Raw genomic sequence first — 27,806 nt, forward strand, 5'->3', positions numbered from 1 at the left:
AAATATATATATATATTACCTAACTAGCTATATTGATCAGGGCGAAAACGTTTCAATGACATTTACTAATACTAAAGATTTATTCCAAAGAAAATTAATCAATTATGAAATAAAAAATGTAACGCTCGATACTTCTCTCTCTGTTTGGGAAAGCGATAAGAACGACTTTGCGTGGGTTACACAGAATTTCTGTTAACTTTTCCCAGTCGAAACATCTTTGTACTTTTAGCTATGGCACTCTTGACTGAAACTGTTCATCACAGTTTGCGGACACAAAAGGCGTCAACACATTTCTAGCTTATGCCGACAACGAAATCTCTCCATTCCCACCACCAAGTTAATTCTAATGAATAGTGCACTTGTCCTATTAGGATCACCCTGAAAACGCGCAAATTTGTCTCAAGTACAAAAAGAGAAATGACTTGCAACATTAACCTCTTCATAGCCTCAGCATCCTAAAAGAGGCATTCTTCAAGCATTTCCATACGGGTAACTTTTGCTCCAATGGAGTTTTAAGGTCTAGAATAACAAGAAGGCTAGGCGGGTCATTGTTCCTATCATAAAACAGCTGTCAAAAAAGGTTCCTTCTGACCCATCAGCAAATTTACAAGTAGCCAATCATTTAAAAACCCAAAGTATTTCCAACTTTTTCTGTACACTTTTAACCATTAAAAATATTAATTTAGTAATACTTAGAGTTTAAATCATTAATAATCATAAGCGGACATTTGCTGAGGTCCTGGAAGACTTGTTAACATGCAAATTAAAAGTTTAAATGTCTATGTCCAAATATCCATGTTTCAAGTATTTGTTGCGCTGGATACTTGCATCAATTATCGTTATGCCTTCAGTTGACTCGTGTAATAAAATTCAAAACAATTTTATCAAGGCTGCTATCCATCCGTATACATAAAATCTTCTGCATCCATAATCCTCCTCTTTCCTATTTTTGGTTTCAATTTATCTGGTTCCTGTTAAGCTTCCCTCAACTATAATCTACTGGTTTCTTTTCCTTAAACATTTATGACGACCCCTCTCCTCCCATAAAAATGTCTCAAAAATTTCGTGACGTAACTCCTTCAAAATATCAGAATCTGCCAGCAACGACAGATTTTCAAGCGGCTCTCAATTTCGCCGCCGGATTTTACTTATATGAATATGAATATGAATGAGTATTTATATACCGCACATATCACATACTGTCTCAAGGCGGTTTACAATTCTAATTGAGTGAGATCGAACGTCAGCTTACTTACACTAAATATCATTTAAAATGCAGTAAAACCGCTACAAATGGCACGACCTAACCGTACAGAAAGAAAGAAATCTGTCGACTGTCTTTGAAAGTAAAACAAAGTAATATCGTTATACAAATATATGCAAAATTAAGACTGACGTCTGTTGTCCAGACCAGAGTTCGTTATGCGCCCGCACGCTGTGAATACTGCTCAGCAGCCACACTAAATTGTCCCAGTAATTCATCTGCTTCTCTATCAAGTTCTTGGAGTTCTCGACCCAGTCTTTCAAGTTCGCCTCTCTGTGCGATGTACTGGGTCAGCAATTCTGAAAGATTAAATATGTATTGTGCTACAGACGCAAAAAAGACTGTGTCCAAAACTTAAAGGATTGTGTGAGATATTGAAAAACCCTCAAATATCAAAAGGATTGTTCTGTTCTAGTCGTAAGCAACCCAAAACATTATTTGACGATCGAACAACAAGAAAAGTCTCCCTAACTCTATCTCCTCACTGAACACTTCAAGCGTCCGTGATGCCAATAGTATGTAAAATTCTTGACATATAAGAACCAAATACATGGCAAAGATCACCGACGAGTTCTTTTATACTCAGGTGGTAAAGATTCAACCGCGAGATAAGAACTGGAGGGGGAAACGACGAATCATCACACAGAACTCAGACGGTTATTTATCTCCCACATTTCACTTTTTGTCATCGGTTCAATGCACACTGAAAAGCCAAGTTGTAGCAACAATTAAATACGCCACACAACTGGAAGTATCTTCTAATATACATACCTTCAGCCTCTGTCACGTCCGTAAGTAGTTGTTCCGAATCCTGATGAGCTTGTTGTACTTCTGAGAGGTTTCCGCTTGCCGCTTCATAGGATGAGTTCACCAAGGACGCGACAGGTGGCAAAGATGCCGTGCTGTTGTCGAAGGTCTACCAAAGAGTGAACAAATAAACTCAAATCATAATGAACAGTGCAGACAACGACTAAATAGAAACCTTAAAGGGAAATTATAACTATAAACTATAACTGCCGAGCATAGTGTGAAAAGCCCGCGTTGCAACTGGACGTCTCACTCCGAACCTGGGTCAAAAAGCCCCGCGCAGTCCGGTAGTAAGGCTGTGCTTGATACAGGTTGCTCTACAACTGCTTCAGGAACTTTTCAATTTCGATTCTCAAGTAATCCAAAAATAATCTGAAACTGAATCGGTTATGCTTTTCTACGTTCGATGACTGGTTCACGAAACATGCGCCAATTTCTCAACCACCCAGATGCTAAACGAAAACGAATCGCTTCCCTGATTATGCGCGTTCTTTCCCTCTTGAAGGAATTAAAAGTCTTCATAGGCTTGTAGCATCTCAATTTCTATCCTAATTAACACACAGCCGATAACCGTTCTAGTTTATCTTTTCAAGCTCAAGCTCTAGCATGAGCCCTACGCGACCTTCTTCAATCCCAAGTGTATACCAGTACAAAACTGCGAGAGAACTTCTTAAGACCAAGTTTAAGTATGCTACGCTCGGTGATTTGAAGCGAAGCGCTCATCTTTTACTCATGTCTGGACCCACTCGACTGATCAAAAAAGCTTCTTAACACCCTGCGCAGCTGACGGTTTTGTGCGCGATATACGCGCCAAGTGATGTGCGTCAAGCCGCGAATGGAACATATCTTCGATAACAAGCCTATCACGGTTTCGCTCCTTGTAGCTTAATCGCACGCTAAACCGCCAGCTACGCAAGACGTAGCTTCTTCTTTTCTTTTATTTACGATAGCAAACGGTCAATGCCACCATATTAACAAATGGCCCCATGACCTACGCGCGTCTTATACGTTGGACGCTGCGTTTTCTCTTACTTACACGAAAACATTTAGAATAGTTCAAAATCATTATTAAAATCAATCAATCCATGCATTCATCAATTTCAAGGGCTACTCTTCACATTCAAATTTGCCACTTTCCTTACATTTCCTAACAAGCGACTGACAAAAACTTGGCCCAGAGTACGTAAGCTTTCTGCTCTGTTCACGTATCCAGTAATTTGGACCGAATGGATTCGAATCGCCCCAGTCAGTGGATCAGTGACGAAAAATGTTTAAGGAACGGCTTACAGACCAAAGGTGGTGACAAGTTAGTATAAAAAAACTTAGAACTCGTCCGTACCTCTTTCGCTTGCTCAGAGATATTAAATACCAGTTCAGCTGTGCGCGACGCATTCTGTGACCGAAGACCGAAGTCTTCGCAGTATCAAAGCACTTAAATCCTTCTTCCATATCGACCAGGTTTTTGTTTATCTTCGTCAGCAAACTCTGTCCTGAGGAGTATGACGCCGAGAAACGATGCTCAACCTGACAAGAACAAAAAGAATCACCACCGTTTTAAACTCAGAATGCATCACATTATGAACACTAACCGTGTACTTTATTATGCAATGTACAGTAAATAGCAGCGTCGGCCAAAAAACAACGAACCAAAGTCATATACACTAATCAGTCTCTGGTGAAATAAAAGGCCGCTTTGTCGGCCAGCATGGTGACAAGCGCCAACCGCCCGCTAGACTTTTCATGCTTGACTCGCTGATAAATAACAAATGATTAAATGAAAATGAAAGGAACAAAATTCTGCTTCTGCATCCCTCAGGCAACAATTAGCCCTCTTCGTTTCGACAATATTCAGCAGTTACGAAAGAAAGAAAAAAGAACTCACATCAGTGACAATAATTTAAAAAAACAGCGCAATCGATGAGCGAATCTGAAAAGTGTGGCAAAATATAGTATTTGACTGCCATTTAGTTTCATTTGAATCCATTTTCGGGATGTCCCACAAAGAACTTTAATAGGCGCTCAGGAGTATCTACATATTCAGGAAGCCGGGCCGCCTCGCACTTGGACATGTACCGTCTCGCACTTACATGTAAAGGTTACAAAACATGAAGCCACTTCCCCCTTCCTTACCCTTTTAATTTGCTGCTGCTTCTTTAGCAGATCCTCGTGGATCACATAGTTTTCAGGGGGGACAAAGGGGGATCAGTCGTCGCCAACAGAGTTAAAGGGGTGACTATAGAAAATTGACCGCCAATCAACTGCCATAGGGGGGACCATACAAATACTACAGAACCTCGTGGGGGGATCAGGTCAATTTCATCGTGACACACTCAAAATTCCCCCAACCTTCCTCAGGCGATAGACAACGAAAGGATACTTATGCTTCAGGTTTTTTAGCTCAATTCCACCGTTTAACGTTGCAATCTCGCTTAATTAATTTCTCGTAAATTATCCCTTAACTATTTGTTACAACTCGCCTTGCCAACATTTGGAGAGCGTCTCTTCAGAAAAGACATACTTACGTGTACAATTTTTGTTCAATGCATTTCCATGGTATTCTGGTGCACACCACTGATAGTTGGACCCTGTGGTATTTTAAAGGCACTTAAGGCATTCGCCTGTTGTGATGTTACAGTTACCGGCGGCTGCAGGATCTGTGTTGTTGATACAGTTACACTTCGACATCGCCCATCCTGTTCCTGTTCCTGTTAAAATTAATGAGTAAATAAATAAATAAAACATAAATGAATAGAAAGAGTAAAAGTAAGGCGGTTTAATTTCTCCAAAAAACACAATGAAAGGTAAACAGATGATGCAAAAGTATGAATAACGAAAAGGGCAAATAGAACACGGCACACGTTTAAAATGAAGCTAGGTTTCACATTTAAACCAACCAAAACGTGGTAAATCAATATGAAGAATGGATGGGGACTGAAATGGCTTCAAAGACATTCACTTTATCGGTCATAGGAGGATCCATTTCGTACATTTTAGCATCAAAATTATCAACTGTTACGGGTGATTTTTTTATTGAGTGTCCGAACCATTACGAGATTTGCATTGGCTACGCTTAATCACGTTCGATCCGTAATTTTAAACCAAAATGGCTGCAAAGCTGGTCACTCATATTTCTACGCGCTTTAAACAGTTTGAATGTGATTTCTTCGAATTCCCGTTGGCTTCAAGCGTAGTTCTCCTATATTTTGATGAGTCATTTTGATTATTTTGGTCTTTGATTTTACAATGTAGGATTGTCGTTTATCGAGGTTCCACACCTCACTGAGCCTCACACTTACCCTTGGCCGTCCAAAGTAACCGTCCATACATCGTTCACAATACCGTCCCTCGTGGCCCACGGTGCAGTTCACACAGATAGACCGTCACTGGAAAGCACACAAGTTTTAGCGAATTGATTGAAGGCAAATTGTCCGCTGGGGCATGGGCACGGGCTGCTGTCGTTAGGTATGGCATTAGTGGCATTAATGGTATTTCCATACCAACCATCTTGACACTCTTCACAATGGTCGCCTGATAAACAATAATAAAAATTTGCACAGAACAAAAATTAAAAGAAGTAACTAACTATGCAATATTTGGTCATTGTAAATCAAGATAAGCACATGAATTCATAAAAAGAGGTCGTGCATAAGTTGTACTAGGGCATTGGAATCCAATCTCTTGAGTCTTACATTGTGTCTCTCAAAGTTCTTTTTTCTCCGACACATAATCAAGTTTAAGGACTTTTTTCTCCCTAGTCTCGAAAATATTTGCGCATTCCTCTTCCTTCGAAGAAATTTTTCGTCTCTATTATCTTCATGGCTAATACCTGTGTGGCTGTGTTGACAGTCCAGATACACTCCAGTCTCAGGGTCACACTTGTCTGAGAGTCCGTTTCACTAGCACAGTTCACATGTCACGTAACGTTATCCATTTGGCTTGACACGTGTGTAGCCACGGGGCATGTACAATTCTCAATGTACATTGCTCCTAAAAAATAAAATAAATCTTCATTAATCAGTTTTATCAAGCTAAATTATTTAAAGCCCCCTAATGTACCAATCTCCATTGCAGCCATCGCTTGATGTTGTTGCCTAAAACACTCTTGTTGTGCGACAAGACCAAGAAATGGTTCTGAAAGAGACTGTGATGTTGTGTGAATTTGTTGTTGGGCTTGATAGTAATGGTCATGGTCTCTTTTTACGGTAAATTTTGATTTATTTTCTCTAAACAAGAGGATTTCATTTGTACATAACTATCAAAGTCAAGCCCCTCGATGCAGAAGGGGCACTTCACCTTTCCACAGCCCAGTCCACAACAGTTGCATTCACATAAAAAATCTAAAGTTGCCTGCAAAAAATGGATACTTCTTATAAATACTTGTGCCACATTTTATGACAACAAAGTTTACCTGAATCTCTTTCATGGTTTTCTTGTACGCTGCAATAGCTTGTGCCTCATGTTTATAACCATGTTCAGCGGCTGCTATTGTGAAGTGAAACATACTTGGATAACATATGGCTTTGATTAGAGATTGTGATGGCCCTGATAGATCTGTGTGGCTTGCTGCACTGCATTTTGAAGCACCTTTCCTCCAAGCTCTGTGCTGATAAAAGGGGCTTTGTTTAGCTTGATTGGCAGTGTCCCTTTCAATTGCCTTCAATTGCTCATCCAATAATTTCAAATCAACTTTGTAGCACTCCTTGAGAAGATCAGGGTAAGACAACTCAAGATACTTTTTATAATAGAAATTGGGGACTGCTTTAATATTCCTGGTGCTAAAAATGAATAAATTAGAATACAGGTGGATTAAACTAGGACAGACTGGTTTAATGCTGCACTCACTCAAAGATTTGTAAAATTCCTTCATTTCATCTGCAGAAGGTGGCTCTACTTTTCACTTTCTTTCTGAAGGACTAGGTTCATGATGTTGAGCTGCAGGACTGGATGTAATGCTTGAGGAATTTATCATATAAATTGACATGTCAAGGTAACTTCCAAGTTTCTTGGCAGAGGAAAAATAATATCCTTAACCTTTTAAGTCCCATAATCTGACTGTTAATTCTCCCCTCTTGCTGCAACACATCTTCTAAATTAGATTTGAGAATTTAGTGTTGGACCATGATAACAACTTCCACTTGATTAGTTTAAGTATTCTCATTACCTGTGTGCAGGTTAATGTATGGATCTTATAGGGAGAAGTTACATGCTAATCACTTGTGGGAGTTAAAGGGCTAACCCTTGCAAAAGCCATGTACATTTTACCTGTATGCATGCAAGTTTTTCATTCATTCTCGTCCAGATTTCGAGGTAAAAAGAACACTCGCAATATGAGAACGGCATTCTCCCAGCCCAGCCATACATCCCACACAATGACCTAAAACAACACTGCCTTGTTTTGTTGTGATGACCCATAGCTGCATACGAGGGTCATTCATCCTTTGAGAGTGCCTCACTTTGGCAAGAACAACGTATTTTTCTCGAAACACCTGTGATAGGCCCGGACACCATATGACTATACGCCAGAAGACTTCAGAAATTTTTAAACAAATCCTTCATGTAGAAACTGGTCTCCAGCACGAGGTACGATAGGAGATCACAAGCTTCAACAGGAGGAAGACATTCTGAAATGTATTTCTGCTGCGGAATGACCGAAGGATCGATGCCAATAACAGATATCTTCTCTATGTATCTCTTCTTAGTCCGATTTTCCAGCGAATCGGCATAGCGAGACAGCACAGTCTTGAATTCTTTGGCCAAAAACGCATATTTTTTGTTTCAGAAGCCACCAATTGGTAGAATTCACCACTGTACGGTGGACTCGGTGCCGTAACGCTGTTGCGCCTCGTTTTGAAAATTATTGGACGTCACGCGAGGGCACATTAGAATACGTTTTTTCCTCACTTCGTCCCCTCTGATTGGCTCGTGTCTTTCTGCAATGTGGTGTTTCCTGTGGCGATATTTCCACACAGATATTTTTTATGATCTCTTCTTAGTCCGATTTTCCAGCGAATCGGCATAGCGAGACAGCACAGTCTTGAATTCTTTGGCCAAAAACGCATATTTTTTGTTTCAGTAGCCACCAACAATTGGTAGAATTCACCACTGTACGGTGGACTCGGTGCCGTAACGCTGTTGCGCCTCGTTTTAAAAAATTGTTGGACGTCACGCGAGGGCACATTAGAATACGTTTTTTCCTCACTTCGTCCCCTCTGATTGGCTCGTGTCTTTCTGCAGTGTGGTGTTTCCTGTGGCGATGTTTCCACAGAGATATTTTTTATGATGACCTCTAAAAACCCATGTAAAATTTCCCTGAACAACGTGTATGACAGCTCCTAGATTGCTTTCCGGAGAGTTAAAAATTACGTCCGGTTATTTCGAAGTGGTAGACGAACAAGTTTACAAAAATTGAGTGGAAATACGCTCAAACTTGAAGGGACTGTGAGAGCAACATGTCAGTTTCTTCAAGGAGATGGGTGAATGGTGTCACCCTCACCGATAGCGTAAAAGAAAAAATCAGAGACGCGCACATGCACCCAGGAATACAGGGGAAAAGCCTTTTTCTTTCTACCGACGAAAGCGTCGTGTGGAATCTGGTAAAAAGATACGTTTTTACACCCTGACGTCTTGAAGCCTCACCGCTTCAAGCCTCACCGCTCTAAGGTGGTTCTACAGAAACAGTTTTCGTCTCAAGTTGGAAATCTTGGAAATAATGGGGCAATGTGCTTCTGGGTGACTGTCATTTTTCACAAGGTGGATCAAAGAATAATTACTGCATATCCAACATGAAAATTAACAAATATTTTTTTACATATGGTGGACAAAAGTTGGTTTTATGAACTTCGCAAATAATTGTAATAAAAATATTATGATGCTTCATATTTTGTCAAGGTTTTAGTTATGCGTATCGTTGGTGAAATTATTGTCGGTGTAAAGCTGTAAATTTATATTTTTTGTCAACAAATAGACTGCTGGTTTTCCTCACGTTCCTTCGGGTTACTGTTCAGCTTTGTGGATTAATGTAATTTTGTTAAGAACTCTGCTCCGTCAGTGATCTGAGGTTCTGTAAGACCTGTTAACATTCAAAATAATGCTGCCAGTTATCATATGAGTAACGAATCCTACGCAACGCAACTAACAAACAAAGTTTTATAAACCAGCTTTCTTTTTTGTAACTGCACTATTCAGTGGGAAACCTGCAAAATAAGCGGAATTGTCAGCGTTTAGCAGGCAAGTTGGGCAATATCGAGGTTAGCGAGAAGGGCAGGTGACATTAATATTCCCCACACTTCTCAGACCCAGCTTTCTCTGTCTTTAGTGGCGTTCCATCTTCCTTTTCTATCTAACCCAGAGGTATAGCAGGAACGACGCTGGTTGAGCCCTTTGAAGTCTTTCACGTTCATAGGTTTTCATAGGTATCAATAAAAAACTTTTATTTTCACTTCAATTGAATGTAAAAATGCCATCATTCATCTTATAAATAAATACTGTACAACACACTCTTATCCGATATACATATACTACCTAACTAGCTCTAATGATTAGACCGAAAACGTTCCAATGACATTTATTTAAAGGAAAGACTTATTCCTTTGAAAATTAATCAATTACAAAATCAAAAATGAAACGCTCGATACTTCTCTCTCTTCACGAGTCGTTGTTAGTGTTTGGGAAAGCGATAGGAACGACTTTGCGTGGGTTACACAGAATTTCTGTTCACTTTTTCTGGTCGAAACATCTTTGCACTTTTAGCTACAGCGCTCTAAGTGAGACTGTTGCTCATAGTTTGAGGCAACTGTTGCTTTAAAGTTTTTCTGAAAGACACGTATATCTTTAATTATGGTCCACGGAAAAACAAAAGGCGTCAACATAATGCTAGCTTCTGGCAACAACAAAATCTCTCCATTTGAGCTGCTGAGTGAATTCCGGTGAATAGTACACTTGTCCTCTTTGGATCACGCGTAGCAGAGCACCTAAAAACGCGCAAGTTTGTCTCAAGTAAAAATAGAGAAAAGAATTGCAACGTTAAACTCTTCATAGCCTCGGCATCCTAAAGAGGCATTCTTCAAGCATTTCCATACGAGTAATTTTTGCTTTAATGGAGTTTTAAGGTCTTGAATAACAAGAAGCCCACGCATGTCGTTGTTCCTACCATAAAACAGCTTTAAAAGAAGTTTGCTTCTGGCCGATCAGCAAAATTACGAGTAGATAATCATTTTAAAACCCAGAGTATTTCCAACTTCTTCTATACACTCTTAACCATTAAAAATATCAATTTAGCAATACTGAAGAATTAGATATATGAAAATTCACATATTTACACTGCGGTGGAAAGATGAAATTAGAAGATCCTCGCAGCTAAGAACACTACTGAAACTAGTAGTTGTAAGTAGGACCTGAAAAAAATTTCAGACCCGTACGGGATTTGAACCCATGACCTCTGCGATACCGGTGCAGCGCTCTACCAATTGAGCTAACAAGCCAACTGGGAGCTGGTCAATGAATTGGGTACAAATAAACATCCGAGTGAATGAAAAATTAGATATATGAAAATTCACATATTTGCACCGCGGTGGAAAGATGAAATTAGAAGATCCTCGCAGCTAAGAACACTACTGAAACTAGTAGTTGTAAGTAGGACCTGAAAAAAATTTCAGGCCCGTAGCAATACTTAGAGTTTAAATCATTACTAATCATAAGCTGACATTTGCTGGAGTCCTAGAAGACTTGTTAACATGCAAATTAAAAGTTTAAATGTCAATGTCCAAATATCCATGTTTCAAGCATTTGTTGAGCTCAAAACTTGTATCAATTACCGTAACGCCTTCAGTTGACTTATCGTACGATAAAATTCAAAACAATTATATCAGGGCTGTTATCCACCATTTACATAAAATCGTCTGCATCCATAATCATCCTCTTTTCGTATTTTTGGTTTCAATTTATCTGGTTGGTGTTAAGCTTCCTCGAACCATAATCTACTGGTTTCTTTTCCTTGACAAACATTTATGACGATCCCTCTCCTCCCATAAAAAGTGTCTAAAAAATTTCGTGGCGTAACTCCTTTAAAATATCAGAATCTGCCTGCCACGACAGATTTTCAAGTGGCTCTCAATTTCGCCGCCGGATTTCACTTACATTAAATATCATTTACAATGCAGTAAAACCGCTGAAAATGGCTCGACCTAACCGTACAGCAAGAAAGAAACACTATACTTGCTCTTAGAAAAACCTGTTGACTGTCTTTGTAAGTAATATCGTTATACAGATATAAACGAAAATTAAGACTGACGTCTGTTGTCCAGACTAGAGTTCGTTATGCGCCCGCACACTGTGAATACTGCTCAGCAGCCACACTAAACTGTCCTAGTAATTCATCTGCCTCTCTATCAAGTTCTTGGAGTTCTCGACCCAGTCTTTCGAGTTCGTCTCTCTGTGCGATGTACTGGGTCAGCAATTCTGAAAGAATAAAATATGTATTGTGCTACAGACGCAAAAAAGACTGTGTCCAAAATTTAAATAATTGTGTGGGATATTGAAAAACCCTCAAGAATCAAACGGATTGTTCTGTTCTAGTCGCACACAACCCAAAACATTTTTGACGACCGAACAACAAGAAAAGTCTCCCTAACTCTATCTCCTCACTGAACACTTCAAGCGTCCGTGATGCCAATAGTATGTAAAATGCTTGACATATAAGAACCAAATGCATGGCACAGATCACCGACGAGTTCTTTTATACTCAGGTGGTAAAGATTCAACCGCGAGATAAGAACTGGAGGGGGAAACGACGAATCATCACACAGAACTCAGACGGTTATTTATCTCCCACATTTCACTTTTTATCATCGGTTCAATGCGCACTGAAAAGCCAAGTTGTAGCAACAATTAAATACGCCACACAACTGGAAGTATCTTCTAATATACATACCTTCAGCCTCTGTCACGTCCTTAAGTAGTTGTTCCGAATCCTGATGAGCTTGTTGTACTTCTGAGAGGTTTCCGCTTGCCGCTTCATAGGATGAGTTCACCAAGGACGCGACAGGTGGCAAAGATGCCGTGCTGTTGTCGAAGGTCTACCAAAGAGTGGACAAATAAACTCAAATCATAATGAACAGTGCAGACAACGACTAAATAGAAACCTTAAAGGGAAGCTATAACTATAAACTATAACTGCCGAGCATAGTGTGAAAAGCCCGCGTTGCAACTGGACATCTCACTCCGAACCTGGGTCAAAAAGCCCCGCGCAGTCCGGTAGTAAGGCTGTGCTTGATGCAGGTTGCTCTACAACTGCTTCAGGCACTTTTCAATTTCGATTCTCAAGTAATCCAAAAGTTACCTGAAACTGAATCGGTTATGCTTTTCTACGTTCGATGACTGGTTCACCAAACATGCGCCAATTTCTCAACCACCCAGATGCTAAACGAAAACGAATCGCTTCCCTAATTACCCGCGTTCTTCCCCTCTTGAAGCCGTTCACGAGAATTTAATTGAAAGTCTTCAAAGGCTTGTAGCATCTCAATTTCTGTCCTGATTAACACATAGCCGATAGCCGTTCTAGTTTATCTTTTCAAGCTCAAGCTCCAGCATGAGCCCTACGCGATCTTCTTCGATCCCAATTGTGTACCAGTACAAAACTGCGAGAGAACTTCTTAAGACCAAGTTTGAGTATGCTACGCTCGGTGATTTGAAGCGACCCGCTCATCTTCAACTCATGTCTGGACCCACTCGACTGATCAAAAAAGCTTCTTAACACCCTGCGCAGCTGACGGTTTTGTGCACGTTATACGCGCCATGTGATATGCGTCAAGCCGCGAATGGAACATACCTTCGATACCAAGCCTATCGCGGTTTCGCTCCTTGTAGCTTAAGCGCACGCTAAACCGCCAGCTACGCAAGACGTAGCTTCTTCTTTTCTTTTATTTACGATAGCAAACGGTCAATGCCACCATATTAACAAATGGCCCCATGACCTACTCGCATCTTATACCTTGGGCGCCGTGTTTTCTCTTACATGCCCTTCCATCTTGTGTCATTCTTCACGAAAACATTTAGAATAGTTCAAAATCATTATTAAAATCAATCAATCCATGCATTCATCAATTTCAAGGGCTACTCTTCGCATTCAAATTTGCCACTTTCCTTACATTTCCTACCGAGCGAGTACACGTATCCAGTAATTTAGACCGAATGGATTCGAATCGCCCCAGTCAGTGGATCAGTGACAAAAATGATTAACGAACTGCTTACAGACCAAAGATGGTGACAGTCTAGTATAAGAAACTTAGAACTCGTACGATACTTACCTCTTTCGCTTGCTTAGAGATATTAAAGGCCATTTCAGCTGTGTGCGACGCATTCTGTGCGTCGGTCTTCGCAGTATCAAAGCAGTTCAATCCTTTTTCTATATCGTCCAGGGTTTTGTTTATCTTCGTTAGTAAACTCTCTCCTGAGGAGTACGACGCCGAGAAACGATGTTCAACCTGACAAGAACGGAAAGAATCACCACCGTTTTAAACTCAGAATTCATCCCCTTATTGACACTAACCGCGCGCTTTATTATGCAATGTACGGTGAACAGCAGCCTCGGCCAAGCAACAACGAACAAAAGCCACACGCTAATCAGTCTCTGGTGAAATAGAAGGCATCTTTGTCGGTCGGCATGGTGACAAGCGCCAACCGCCACCTGGACTCTATATACTTGACTCGCCGAGAAATAACAAAATGAAAATGCAGGAATAAAATTCCGCTTCTGCTTCCCTCAGGCAATAATTAGCCCGTTTCTTTAGACAATATGTAGCAATTACAAAACAGGAACACTTTTTATTCATAACTGAAGATTCATATCGATATGAACAGGAAATTTCGTTAAATGAAAGTCAGGAAATAAGGAGATCAGTTTGTAAATAACAGTTTGAAACACCACCACACGTAAAAGACAATTTTCCCGTCGCAAAAAAAGACAATTCGTGATGCGAAAACTGAGGACACAAAGAGACGTTTACGTTTCAGCATTTGTTAAATAATCCGCTGGAAAGGAAAAGTCTACTCGTCCCAGTTTTCGAACTCATACAAAGCGGCATTTACGCGCCAAAATTACCCAGAAGATGACAATAGCGTCGCGCACTATTGTGGTTCTTTTTTCGTACCGTTTGTGTGATATTATTGATGTCAGCAACCATTCCATCAGTTTCTTGCTGCAGAGACATGACCTGCTGTCGAATGTGCTCTGATGAGTTCATAGCTGTTTCAATCCCTTGCACTTGATTTAGAGTCTCCTGTGCAACATTACTTTGCGGAAGAAAGAAAAAGGAACACATATTAGCGACAATAATAAAAGATAAAAAACAGTGCAATCGACGAGTGAATCTGAAAATTGTGGCAAAATATAGTATTTGACTGCCATTTAGTTTCGTTTGAAGCCATTTTTCGGGATGTCACGCAAGGAATTTTAATAGGCGCTCAGGAGACTGAGTATCTACATGGTCAAGAAGCCAGGCCGCCTCGCACTTGGACATGTAATCCTCTGCTTAAACTTACATGGCTCTCTGCGAGAGGGCTTCCACTTCTCGTGCCTGTTCCAGGCCATTTTGTGCAGCTTTTAGAGTCTGGTTCACCATTGCTTGGCTAACATTTGTGTTCAGAATCTCATCAGTCAGGTTTTGGATCTGTTGCAGACTCACAGGCATGTTCATGGCACGGACTTCATTTGCAATGTTCGTCGCTTCCTTTGTCATGTTATTAACCCTGGCTATGGTGTTGATTCCTGCAGATACGTTATTGATAGCATCTTGTGTTTGTTGGAGTACCATTGTAGCGTTTTCCTGTAACGTTAGATGTGAGCAAAGTTAACTTTTTAGCTCATGATTGATGGAAGAGCGCACTGTCAAAATGCAGTTTTAAAATTGGAAAAAAAGAGGCGGGGAAACTTTTGACGAGTTCCTCTATTCTAATCAAATTTTTCCCAGATTACGCCAGCGTTGATATCATGAGGACAAGAAACATGCTTAGTGTGTATTGTTCCAGATAATGTTTTTGTGCCTTACTGGACCTCCCTTCTAAACGCATTCGTCAAAACAACCCAAGCTTCCCTCGCTAACCAGAAAACTTACTACGTGAAGCTTTTCAGAATACTCTAGTCCATGACAAGTAGAGAGAGAAACGCCGTGAAAGCCACGCCCAATATTTACACTGCACAAGATATCATTCACATAAAGAACTCGCACCAAAAGAACAACTACTCTCAAAGCTCTTACTCACTTTAAACCCCATGGCTGTCTTTAACGCGTTGTTTGCATCACCACTGGCCTGCAAAGTATCTGAGTGTGCATTGGTGGCATTGTCCAGCGCGCTCTGAGCTTCTCGCTTCCGCTGACCGGCTAGATCCTTTGATCGATTTGCGTTTTCCACAGCCATGGTCAAATTGCCGTTTGCTTGTTCTCCAATAATTTCCGCTTCTTTCACCAGTGCCTGCAAAATCTCGTTGATTTTGCTGATTTCTTCAAGTCGCATGGAGTTATTACGGTATAAGGTCTGAAAGGCGTCACCAAGGTCCGATTCTACTTTTTCTCTGACAAATGTAACGAGCTTTAGTTTTTCTAGAGAATCACTGATCTGCATAGCTGCATGGTAAGCTGTAGAGTTCGCCTGCTGAATCTGCATGTCAAGAGGAAAACAAATTGCATTGAGCCACTGATCCGGTATCAAATCGTTCAAAACGTATGAATCACAGAGTAAGAGTCACGTTCCAATTACCTCTAAGAGTGCCACTCCAAAATTAAACGATTTTTATTTTGACTCCAATTTCTACATAATGTTCGTCTTCGAAATAGGAGTACGTTCACTTGAGAAAGTTCAAAGGTGCATCGGAAGGGTAAACGTTTCACAGGGTCCAACCGGCGCGCAGAGCGAGAAAACATTCTGATTTCCTTAACAAGGAGTGAATACGAACACCGCTACCCCTCCCTGGATGGAATGCTGGACTACCGTAAGTTAACTCAACCCCTAATTCACTTCAAACAATTAGTCAGGGTCAATTCAAAATTCAGAAGCACCATTCAAAAATTAAGGAGGGGTGAGGAACCGGCTTTTCCAAACAAACAACTCTGCGACCCTGGGTAGTGACCAAAGCGAGATTACTAAATCGCAAGAATGTACATCTTGTCTTGATTCACATGTAACTTACCATACTGTAACTACTTTGAATACTCGAGTAGTTTGCATGTCCTGATTCATTAGCTTCCATCGCACGCAGGCGGTAGATCGTTGCCATGGCTTCAATACACTTCCAGTCCACGACCACAATCGCACCTCCCCCACTGAGGCAGACTTCAGGGGATGAGGAGTACATCATTGGATCGGCGGGAATTATTGGGACACTTCCGTTAAAGTTAATCACCTTTGAAATGTAGGTCTGAGCGTCTTCAATCAAACTCTTAGATTCGTTCAGCTGACGCTGGAGAGAGCTTATAGAGTTTTGAATCTACAAAAAAGACAAAAAATGTTCTTCAAATGCGCTGCAGCTTCTGAGTGAAAGTTGCCAGTTTAAATGTAATACGTCCTCAAGGAATCCCTTGGAAATTAAGCTGATAGACTTATCGCACACTCTTCGCGTTATATTTGAGTCGCCAGTCTTTAAGTTGTGCTTCTTTAACAGATAAAATTGAAAGATATTATGGCAAAGCTGATCTACAGGTATAGAAAAAAGAAGCGAGACTCTTTCATCATTTAATTGCCGTCAAATGGTCTTGACCACAAACACCTCTAAAATCGTATTATTTTGAAAAACAGATTTGCAACTGATTCGAAAGCGACAAACAAGACTTGGAATCTAAAACAATCCTCAGTAAAAGTTACAAAACATAAAGCCACTTTCCCCTTCCTTACCCTGTTAATTTGCTGCTGCTTCTTTTGCAGATCCTCTTTTCCACCGCTGCTGAATATCTCTTCCGCATAGGTCACGTTCTTTTTCAACTTCTGAAGTGTGCTGTTGATGCTATCCACCGACATGCTCCCAAACGACTCAAGCAGTTCAGTAACGTTACTATAAAGCTCGTTGACTCTGTCAGTTTCTCTGGATATAGTGTTTTCCCAGTTCAAGTAGCAGTCTTCGGTGCACGGATAACACTTGGGAGGGCTCCCTGGAAAAGAGAAACCAAACCAATGTTTTCAGCCCTAAGCCCCAATTATACAGCAGACAGATATCATTACCCTTTCCCTCCCTAAAGTAACTAATATTAAGTAATTTCTCATAACAATATCAAAACAGTATAGAGCAGAGAGGAGTCAAAAACTCTAGACGCGCAGGATCATGAAGAAATGAATAACAGACAGTAAGGGGAACAAATGAACAGTTACTTCTGGAAAATGCCGACGTAATTCGAATACGCAAAAAAAATTCCTTCAAACTTTGTCTTATATACAACCTCAATTTAGACCTGCTGATGTTTTGGGAGTGCTTCAAAAAAGTAATGATCCAAAAAGACTTGGATCGTAGATGAGGTCCGATAACTAACGGCACCGTCCGTGATCGGACTACGATGTTCGAAATCATGGGGAACCGACCGATATCGTACGGAAATGTCCGAGGCCTACATAACCGTCCGATAGCGGACGTGACAGTCCACGGCCAAACGGAATCGCCTGAAATCGGACTGAGTCTTCCGGAATTAGATCGAACAGACCACAAAAACTCCAACCGGAAGGTCTAAAGATTGTTGTCGCATAAATTATTCAGTTGAGGAACAAAACATACATCAAGTCGTCAAAATCTTAAAATATGAATCGTTCGTTCTCAGTTTACTGTATCATTCTTGGTAACGCACTTACCCACAGTTCTCCTCGCGCATGTATCGCACTGTCTGCCCCCATAACGACCTCCTGCTTCACTAACATCACACTTACACTGACCGCTGACCAGATCACAAGTAGTATTGGCAAGAGTTTGGTTTGTTGTACAGTTACACGCTGAAAAAGATAACATGCGAGCCAAAAATGAAGGAAACTGATACAGAACGGCGACAATACAGTCTAAACTGTAGTTTACCAAGCTGACACTATATTCATTTTTAAAAATTGTCAATCGATGTTTTACTCGTACCTAGACAACTCTGCTTTACATCAAAGAAGCTTGCATTGCACATGTCACACTTTTTACCAATCACGTTTGGTTTACAGGTGCAGTTTCCGTACGTCTAAATGGGAAATAATACAAAGTAGAAACGCATTAACAACTAGCAAACAAATTTCTCCTCAAATGGAAACTTCGACTCCAACTAGTTCTTCGGGCACCTTCGAGTAATGACCTTTGAGAAACTGTAAACTCTCTCGCTTTAATGAGCAGTTGAGCTAGGAAGTTTTATCATTTGATTCAGCAACACGAAACCCATCACTGAGGTTAAAAAACCTTACAAAGAAAGGAAGTACTTCACAGTGCTTACGACTGACGAACATTAAATGTATATTACAGCCTTTGAATCTGGCACTTTTGAGGGTTCAAGGAGAGTAAAGGCAGCGCGGCCGTAAAAACGGTCAGCGGAGGTATTAGTGGAGAAATCATTCCCATTTTTCCGTCCCGGGCCTCTCGTCAACGCTCCAAGACACACACAAAAAATACTTAGCTTCGCACGCTATAATTAACTAAGACCGAAAGAAAAAAACAGTTTTCCTAGATGGGGAAAAGGTAAAGATACAAATGTAAAACAATTTCCCACATGATTGACATGAAAGGTAGGGGTCAAAGATTACAAAAAACGAAGACCGAAGGATAAAGAAGATTACAAAAGCCAACACAAACTTAGTACGGTAACGTAGAACTTTTCCAAGCGGCAAGAGGCACAGTGGATCTTGAAAAGGTTAATTAATGATGATTTAATTTTAAAAGAGAAATTACCCGTAGCTTACCAAGTCACACTGAGTTTCATTTGAGCCGTCAATGTCACAGTTACAAGGCGAACAGCCAGACGAGGTATAATTAAAAGCGTTTTGTTCACATCTGTCACACAACTTGCCGGTCACATAAGGATAACAGTAACACGAACCAGTCATATTGTTACATTTGTTATCCACTGCACCAACATTCGAACAATTGCAGGCTGAAAGTTGGATCAAAAGAGAGATTTTAGAGAGTTCACAAAAATGACCCATTGCCTTGTTTACTGGGTTAGGGTTGGGTTGGTTTCAAAAGTCCCGCACGACCTTCTTCTTCAATCAGAAGAGTGTCAAATCCCAAAAGACTCGCCAGGAGTGTTTTTTTTTTCTGTGCTAAAAGCTGGTGAAGTGGTGTTTGCTTTCTATTCTTAATGGCTGTCGCTTCCTCTCAAGCAGTTCGCATCTGCGCATGCTCTGTTTCGCCTTTCAACCTGGATCCTCTACATTCAGTCCGCTACACTACATTAAAATACTCGGTTAGTTTAAGTCAAGCGTATTGTTTTCCTATGACAAGCCAAATACCTTTCATATGCCAGGGTCCTGGGCCGGGGAGGGGCTTTCTAAGGGACCATTCATTATTCATCCCCCCTCCCCGCCACCCCTTATGATGGGGGGGGGGGTGGGGGTGGTGGAAGATTTTCGGGGATCACATGGTTTTCAGGGGGGAACGGAGGAGGATCTGTCGTCGCCAACAGAGTTAAAGGGGGTGACTATAGAAAATTGACCGCCAATTAACTGCCATAGGGGGGACCATACAATAACTACAGAGCCTCGTGGGGGGATCAGGTCAATTTCTTCGTCACACACCCAAAATCCCCCATCCTTCCTCAGGCGATAGGTAAGGAAAGGATACTAAGAGTACAGTTTTTTTTTCACCCAATTCCACCGTTTAACGTTGCAAATCTCAATTAAATAATTTCTCTTGAATTATCCCTTAACTATTTGTTAGAACTCGCCTTGCCAACATGTGGAGAGCGTCTCTACAGAAAAGACATACTTACGTGTACAGTTTTTGTTCAATGCATTTCCATGGTATTCTGGTGCACACCACTGACAGTTGGACCCAGTGGTATTATAAAGACACTTAAGGCATTCGCCTGTTGTGGTGTTACAGTTACCAGTGGCTGCAGGATCTGTGTTGTTGTTACAGTTACACTTGCGACATTGCCCATCCTGTTCCTGTTAAAATGAATGAGTGAGTAAATAAAATATAAATGAATAGAAAGAGTAAAAGTAAGGCAGTTTAATTTCTCCCGAAAAGACAGTGAAAGGTAAACAGATGATGCAAAGTATGAATAACGAAAAGGGCAGCTTGAACACGGCATACGTTTAAAATGAAGCTGAGTTTCACGTTTAAACCAACCAAAACGTGGCGAAATCAATATGAAAAATAGATGAGGACTGACATGGCTTGATGGATATTCGCTTGATTGGTCGTAGGGTCAAAGGAGAATTTATTTCGTACATTTTAGCATCAAAATTATCAACATAATGAACCGTTACAGGTGATTTTTTTTAATTGAATGTCCGAACTATTATGCATTGACTTCGCTTAATCACGTTCGATCTGTAATTTTAAACCAAACGGCTACAAAGCTAGTCACTCATGTTTCTACGCGCTTCAAACAGTTTAAATGCGATTCCTTCAAATTCACGTAAGCTTCAAGCGCGGTTTTCCTATATTCTGATGAGTCATTTTGATTAATTTGGTCTTTAGTTTTACAACGTAGGAATGTCGTTTATTGAGGTTCCATATATCACTGAGCCTCACACTTACCCTTGGCCGTCCAAAGTAACCGTCCATGCATCGTTCACAATACCGTCCCTCGTGACCCACGGTGCAGTTCACACAGGTTGGTAGACCGTCACTTGAAAGCACGCAGGTCTTAGCGAACTGATTGACGGCAAATGGTCCGCCGGGGCATGGGCACGGGCTGCAGTCGTTGGGCGTGGCATTAGTGGCGTTGCCATACCAACCATCTAGACATTTTTCACAATGATCGCCTAATAAACAATAACAAAAAAATCACACAGGACACAAATTAAAAGAAGTAACTAACTTTGCAAAATTTGGTCATTTTAAATCGAGATAAGCATATAACTTCATAAAAAGTGGTCGTGCATAAGTTGTACCAGGGCATCAGAATCCGATCTCGAGAGTCTTACATTGTGTATCTCAAATTTCTTATTCCTCCGACAAACAACCAAGTGTAAGGACTTTTTCTCACTCGTCTCGACAATATTTGCGCACTCCTTCTATCTTAATCACCTCATTTCTTCCTTCGAAGAAATTTTTCGCTTCTTTTATTTTCATGGTTAATACCTGTGGTGTTGTGTTGACAGTCCAGACACACTCCAGTCTCAGGGTCGCACATGTCTGAGTGTCCGTTACACTCACACGGTACACATGTCACGTAAGGGCCTCCATTTGGCGTGACACGTGTGTAGCCACTGGCGCACTGTTCACAAAACTGTCCTTTGTACTCCACGGGGCATGAACAATTCTCGATGTTCAAAGCACTTTCCGCCCCAGGAATTATATTGCTCCTAAAAAATAAAAGCAATCTACATTAGAAGCAGTTTTATCAAGGTAAATTATTTAAAGCCCCCGATGTACCAATCCACATCACAGCCGTTGCTTGACGTTGTCACGTAAAACGCACTTGTTGTGCGACAAGACCACGACACGGTTTTGAAAAAGACAAGGATGCGAATCGATGCTGCAAAGCAGTACACCTAAGACCCAGGCTAAAAGAAAAAAATTTTACGCACTATTCAGACAGAATATTTATGCCAGATTATTTATACATTATTGCTTCTCTAAACCACGCACAAAAAGATCAGTGGAACAGCAATCATTTACTTACGCCTTAAAACTATTATAGCATTTCAACTCTTGGGTAAGTAATATGCTACGCACCTGCTACTAAGAGTCAGTTCAATATCAGCCAATCGGGTGAACAGTTTCGTTGTGAGAGTTGTCCACTTGGCCCTGATACGCAGCGAAGTCAAATGACTTAATACAACAATCATTTCATAACTTGAAGGTTGCCGCCCAGAGGTGTTTCCTACTCTCCAATTGCTTTCAACAAGCTTTACCTGATAAAAATAACAAACGTCAAGTTATTAACATCCACATTCTCACACCCAAGATCAAAACCCAACTTGACTTGTAACTCGCTTTTAATTGGTGTCACCGAAGTTCCAAATTAATTTAAATGTAGGTAACATCAGAGTAGCAAATTATCTTTTTGAGTTGATCCCGTGATAACACTTTCCATTTTAATAACCAAAGAAATGGCCTCACCACACATAAGTACAATGAAAGGCGGTAAACGGGGGCGAAAGTATATCCAAACTTTTTTCAGGTGGCAAGTGGTCAGAAGCAGGAAGAGAGTAAAACAGAACAATTAAGAGTTTACCCCCAAAAAGTTGTGCAACGGTTATGTTTTAAACAGCCTTTCTCTTCGTTTCCCTGACAGTTAGTCTCCCTCGCTACTATTTTTATCAAATGTAACAGTGGAGTAGTGTAAAATATCTCAAAGAACAGCTGCTAAATACACAAGTTTGATGGTTGTCATTAATCCCTGGAAAAGAGAACCCCAGATCTCTTGGTCCAAATTCCCCTCCACTGGTAAACTCTGATCCAAAAATAACGATTCCACAATAATGACAATTATATGGACAATTGTGATGCTGATGATAATGATGACACCAACAATTGTTCTGTCGCCATCATCATCATCCTTTTCATTACCATTGTTACTGTGAGTTATTATAGTTAAACATAATTGTTGAAAACTCACCTCATATTTCCTAAAATTTTCTCCACCCGGTGGAGCAGCATCAAGACTTGAGACAAGAGGTTCATCAAACCACTTGCCTTCAAGGATAACATCACCCTTAGAGGATGTTGCAGGGCTGGATGCATTGTCCTGTTGTAAATGGAATGACAACGCATATGTATAAGCAGATCTCTTGTCCCCAAGGTACTTGTCAGGAGCAACAAAGTAGATATCATCTGAGCCTTGAGTGTCAACTTTCATAGATCCCCTGAAGAAAACAAAGAGGACAATTGTAAGGCTTAGTATAAACCAGTTTGTCAAGGTCTTTTCATCTAGTCAGTGTAAAGGTCTACAAACAATCAAACAAACAGTGCTACACCAACATGGTGCAGTACCGCTCGAAGATATGTATATAAATTGAGCAAGCTCTCTAACATTTATGTAAAACTGCAAACTATCCTGGTTTTCCAGATATGAACATGTCACACTAAAGTAATTACCTTTAATTATTATCTGCTTAACATTTTATAAAGGGGTTCTCAATTTGCCCAGTTTCTTGATGACTTAGATTTTACTGTATCAAGTGACATAGCTAGCCTAGGTGAATGTCATACAAAGGGAAGGAAAAGAAAAAATTTACTTGAATTTAAGCCCATAAGGTGAAAAGAGAATGATAACACCTGAATTTAATTTCCATTCTCCTTCCTCTTCCTCTTCAGAGGACAACTACACCATAATTTCAAAGTACAATTTACTGGTGCACACACTACCAAAGTTAATAGCAGAGGATCACATGACTTGTATACCACACTACATGTATGAAAATACACAACATAATGTAAACACTCACTTCTCAATGTTTACAGTAACATCCCAGTCCAAAACTGGATTGACTTGTTTTCCTGCACTGTCTATAGTACTCCAACCATCCAGATCAACATTGTCATTAAACACTGACAGAGTGGTGTTAAGAGTTGAAACAAACCATCCTGGGTCAGTAACACATTCTGATGATTTATTTGAACACTGACACTTCAAACAACCTTGAGGATTCTGGACACTTAAGCCATAATAACCAGCTGGGCACATGTCACACTGACGGCCTAGAGATTGAGCCTTACAAGGACACTGGCCTGTAGTCTTGTTACAGACAGGGCTGGCACTTCCCGCAAGGTTACAGTCACAGGACATACAACCTACAAGAAACAAGGACATTTAATCCAAAACCATTATAAAGAATACTAGAAAAGTTGGTAACCCACAAGGACATCTTAAACCAAGAAAAATTAAATCACTGATAATATTGTCTCATATATAACTGCTTTGAAATAGACAGAAGTTTTACTTTCCAATATTCCGTGCCCCACTTAAAAGAGAGAGGGAAAGAGTATAGAAACCACCACCTGTATGTATTATAAACATTACCTTGGTCTGTAAGATTGTAAAACTGATCAGCACATCCTGTACATTTTGCTCCATTAATACCAGGCTTACAGCTGCACACACCAGTGTTTCCGTCACACTGCAGGCTGGTGGAGTAAGTAGGATTGCAGTCACAGGAAGAGCAGCCTGCCCCACTGTTAAAGTTATAATGGTTTATTTCACATTGCTCACAATGTTGGCCTATTACATTCTCCCTGCAGGAACATTGCCCTGTTTCAGGATGGCAAGATGTTTCATTGGCACCAGTCATGCTACAGTTGCAATCTGTGAAATAAACCAAAAAAGAAGAGCTGATGAGCAAAAACACTGATTGCACTTCCACAGTGCTACAGTGTACAGATATTGTAAAATAATGATACAACAATAAGATATCAGGTTTGACAGTAATATTCATGTAATATTGAAGAAATGTAAAATGGTTTCCGTGTTTACATAGCCTGATGTAAACACACGGGAGGTTGGGAGAACACAAGATAAGTGTAGGAAACCACAACGCGAAGCAGACTGGTTTCCAGCTTATCTTGTGTTCTCCCAACCTCCCAAGTGTTTACATCAGGCTATGTAAACACAGAAACCATTTTACATTTCTTTTATAAAATAACTAATGAAAGAGGAACGAAAACCGTGCTCATGTAAAATGGTTTTATGGCCAATCAGAGCGCGCATACTATTTGAATTATTTTTTAATTAAAAATCCATGCTCATATAATTTGTTATTTTCAAAAATGGAAAGACATGGACAACATCATTCACTCAAAATTGACATAAAGGTGGGAATAAAGTGTGTGGTTTTTGAACCTCTTACCCTCATAGTCTGTTTCAATTACACAGGCATTTCTATCCACGAAAACTCTGACAGTGCAACAAGTTGCTAACATTTGTGGGTCAAATATCAAAATTTCATACTACATACTCAATAATAGACAGAGGTAAAGATCAAGTGTTAATGAATATTATTAATAATGAAGGTGTTAAAAATATTCTTTATTGAGAAATGTTTTGTTGTATGTAACAATCAGTTAACTATGACAGCTCAAAGTTTTCTTAGGGTGCAGGTATGTGTTGATCTGGGGTATAATATTATTCTAAACACATGCACAATATTTAACCTCTTTACCTTGACAACCTTGACCAGAGGTGAAGTTAAAATAGTCTGGCCTACACTGATCACAAGTGCGACCAATCACATTAGGCTTGCAGGAACATTGTCCACTATATCTGTCACATTCATCAGGGTCGTTTGACCCCACAGAGCTACAGTTACATGCTGAATAAAAATACAACAAGTTTAAGTATAAATATCAATTGCACATGAATGGTCTAAATTTTTTTGTTTTTTGTTTTTTGTTTTTTTAAGTAAATTTTGCATTAAGGTGGGTAAAGCATACTAACAGAGATTTCTGGGTTAAAAACATACTCAGTGATATACTGAATAAGCGTGTAGCTGGTCAGTAGTATAAGCCAAAATTTCCTTGATATGCAATCTATCCCTTTGTCCATTGGTAATACATGTAAATTATTCTCTAGAGTTTAGTAAAGTCAATATTCCCTTTATTTCGATCACCGCCTTGTTTCTTACAGCAGTTCTTAATGTTAATTTTTACAGTTTATCTTAACTTTGTTAGTATCAATGTTACCTTGTCCCTCTCCAAAAGTGCTTCCAAACACTGGTGCAAGTGCACGACTTCCTGCCTCAGAGTTTGCTGACCAGGTTTTCAGGGATGATGATGCATTGTAGTAAAATGTCATGTTTTCTTGAACTTCAGCAGATGCTTCCTTGAATACATCATACTCAGACACAGTCGGCATGGCTAAAACCTGTGTTACAAATTAAAATAATTATTACTGACATCAATTTTATGTTTCAACAATTATCTACAAGTTCTTGTGGTTGCCTACTGATAGAGATTGTTTCCACATGACACCATGGAGGCCATGTTGTTGTCTAAGTCAATTCCTTAGGACTTGAACTCTTTGCAAATGTGAACTGTTTTGTTTGTTTTGTAGCTGCTCTACACTGTCCTATTGTAAAACCTCTTTGATGGGATGCTACATAAATGTACTTCATTCTGGCTATTTATCCTCCTTGAGTAAATTTACCCTGGCTAAGAAAACCACACAGTTACCCTGACCAAGGTTCCCACCTGAATGTGTCAATCCAGTGTCAATAAAGCTTCCAGAGCACCAATAACTAGGTCATGATGTCTCTCCACAGAAAATAACTCTGGGTTCCAGTGAGACTAGGTAAAAGTTGTCACAATTTTGCGAAACTAAGTTTCTTTTCAGATAGCCCACAGCACTTACATGTACAGCAAGGTAGCTTTCTTTGATTTACATATGCTGTACATTGTAGTATGAAACTCAAATATCAAGAAAACAGTGATGTTCAGCCCACTTCAGCTTCCAACAAAGCTAATAGTGAATATTTCTCTTGTAACAATCATAGCAACAGGCTATAGAGAGTGAATAATTACTTACAGAATCAACAGTGATGTCTGCATCAGGCAATGCCCTTCTTTTCCTTCGAGTGACCAGAACACCTTGTTGAGCACTTCCAGCAGGTATTTGAAGTTTTACACTGTACTGACCCGCTAATAAACAGTGACTTCCATAATCATGAGCTTCACTTCCAGACAACACTGTCCCAGTCAGGATGAGAGGCTCATTCTTGGTGATTTGATTAATGTTGTTGCACGTGAAGGGCACAAAGGCTGTCCGCAGCAAAGCAGTTATCTTAACCAAATTCCAGTTATAACCAGTCTGCAAAATAGAAAATGCTAATAATAATCATGATAATTTCAGCATACTATTAAAAATTTGTCAAAAACTTTTAATTTGAGCCTCTCAGATCCACTAGATGAAACAAACATCCCTTCCATACTAATGAGTTTTAATAAATGAGCAGAAAGCTAAGACTATTTCCAATTACTAAACAATAATCATTCATAATGATATCTTGCCCAAGGGAGGAACATCTCACCATGTAACGCAGGACAAAATTAAAGAATCCTGTTTTGGGAATGTTGACAGTGAACTCCAGCTCAGTTGGTGCGGCATTATTCACTCCCTCATTCAATACCACACCAACCATAAGAACAATGTTTCCAGCTGCATTAACAATTTCTTGATGACTGATTGTTTTTGTTCGTGGCTGTGTAAAAAAGACAAATATTTTGAAATTAGTGACAGTAGGATTCATAATTAAATTTGATTAAAAAATGCTATTCTATTTTCAAGTCAAATAATTTAACACCCCTTTCCATGTAAGAATCTTTCAAAATCAACATTAAAAAATCCAAACATGAACTGAGTCTACCATAAAGTTTCTCTGAACAAGGATTACCAGTTCTTAGTACATACTGTGCACCAAGAAAAACCTTAAATCATAAATAACATCAAGGTTGTTGTTGGAGCTGAGAGCAGGGACCTTTACTCAGCAACAACTTCACACAGTTGGTGGTCTAGAGTCATCTTTACTGTGGCAGAATAAACAAGGAGACAGAACAGTCATTCATGGCCTTAACCCTTTAACTCCCATGAGTGACCAGGACAGAATTTCTCCTTACAATATCCATACAATA

At 40.0% G+C, this 27,806-nt stretch overlaps 2 protein-coding genes across 15 annotated transcripts in view; both read right to left on the reverse strand.

The window, feature by feature from the left end:
• Window positions 1–7,879, reverse strand: part of LOC113668170 (uncharacterized) — a 30,551-nt gene extending 22,672 nt beyond the window's left edge. The window contains exons 1-10 of one of the 13 annotated variants that reach the window (XM_089205358.1): window positions 7,334–7,879; window positions 6,914–7,023; window positions 6,575–6,669; window positions 6,365–6,418; window positions 5,898–6,058; window positions 5,368–5,599; window positions 4,549–4,776; window positions 3,411–3,595; window positions 2,036–2,180; window positions 1,393–1,563 (exon numbers count right to left, since the gene is read on the reverse strand). In XM_089205358.1, the coding sequence (XP_089061484.1) occupies window positions 2,132–2,180; window positions 3,411–3,595; window positions 4,549–4,587 (273 nt within the window). In that variant the 5' untranslated portion in view covers window positions 4,588–4,776; window positions 5,368–5,599; window positions 5,898–6,058; ... (2 more) ...; window positions 6,914–7,023; window positions 7,334–7,879 and the 3' untranslated portion in view covers window positions 1,393–1,563; window positions 2,036–2,131. Of the gene's footprint in view, window positions 1–1,392; window positions 1,564–2,035; window positions 2,181–3,410; window positions 3,596–4,548; window positions 4,777–5,367; window positions 5,600–5,841; window positions 6,059–6,364; window positions 6,419–6,479; window positions 6,670–6,913; window positions 7,024–7,333 lie in introns of those variants that run through there. The other 12 variants (XM_089205356.1, XM_089205352.1, XM_089205361.1 and 9 more) reach the window with 12 other exon arrangements.
• Window positions 7,880–9,484: 1,605 nt separating this feature from the next.
• LOC113668169 (laminin subunit alpha-1) overlaps window positions 9,485–27,806 on the reverse strand; it is a 58,093-nt gene continuing 39,771 nt past the window's right edge. For both annotated transcript variants that reach the window (XM_089205365.1, XM_089205364.1), the window contains exons 8-29: window positions 27,206–27,376; window positions 26,704–26,985; window positions 25,863–26,043; window positions 25,343–25,492; window positions 24,208–24,489; window positions 23,633–23,978; window positions 22,804–23,050; window positions 21,918–22,096; window positions 21,321–21,544; window positions 20,775–21,001; window positions 19,999–20,176; window positions 18,971–19,161; window positions 18,168–18,261; window positions 17,897–18,034; window positions 16,955–17,208; window positions 16,254–16,550; window positions 15,329–15,724; window positions 14,609–14,892; window positions 14,218–14,359; window positions 13,375–13,551; window positions 12,000–12,144; window positions 9,485–11,527 (exon numbers count right to left, since the gene is read on the reverse strand). In XM_089205365.1, the coding sequence (XP_089061491.1) occupies window positions 11,385–11,527; window positions 12,000–12,144; window positions 13,375–13,551; window positions 14,218–14,359; window positions 14,609–14,892; window positions 15,329–15,724; window positions 16,254–16,550; window positions 16,955–17,208; window positions 17,897–18,034; window positions 18,168–18,261; window positions 18,971–19,161; window positions 19,999–20,176; window positions 20,775–21,001; window positions 21,321–21,544; window positions 21,918–22,096; window positions 22,804–23,050; window positions 23,633–23,978; window positions 24,208–24,489; window positions 25,343–25,492; window positions 25,863–26,043; window positions 26,704–26,985; window positions 27,206–27,376 (4,728 nt within the window). In that variant the 3' untranslated portion in view covers window positions 9,485–11,384. The remainder of the gene's footprint in view (window positions 11,528–11,999; window positions 12,145–13,374; window positions 13,552–14,217; window positions 14,360–14,608; window positions 14,893–15,328; window positions 15,725–16,253; window positions 16,551–16,954; window positions 17,209–17,896; window positions 18,035–18,167; window positions 18,262–18,970; window positions 19,162–19,998; window positions 20,177–20,774; window positions 21,002–21,320; window positions 21,545–21,917; window positions 22,097–22,803; window positions 23,051–23,632; window positions 23,979–24,207; window positions 24,490–25,342; window positions 25,493–25,862; window positions 26,044–26,703; window positions 26,986–27,205; window positions 27,377–27,806) is intronic.

Source organism: Pocillopora damicornis, chromosome 4 (genome assembly GCF_964200805.1).
Source record: "Pocillopora damicornis chromosome 4, jaPocDami1.2, whole genome shotgun sequence".
In the NCBI taxonomy this organism is placed as follows: Eukaryota; Metazoa; Cnidaria; class Anthozoa; order Scleractinia; family Pocilloporidae; genus Pocillopora; species Pocillopora damicornis.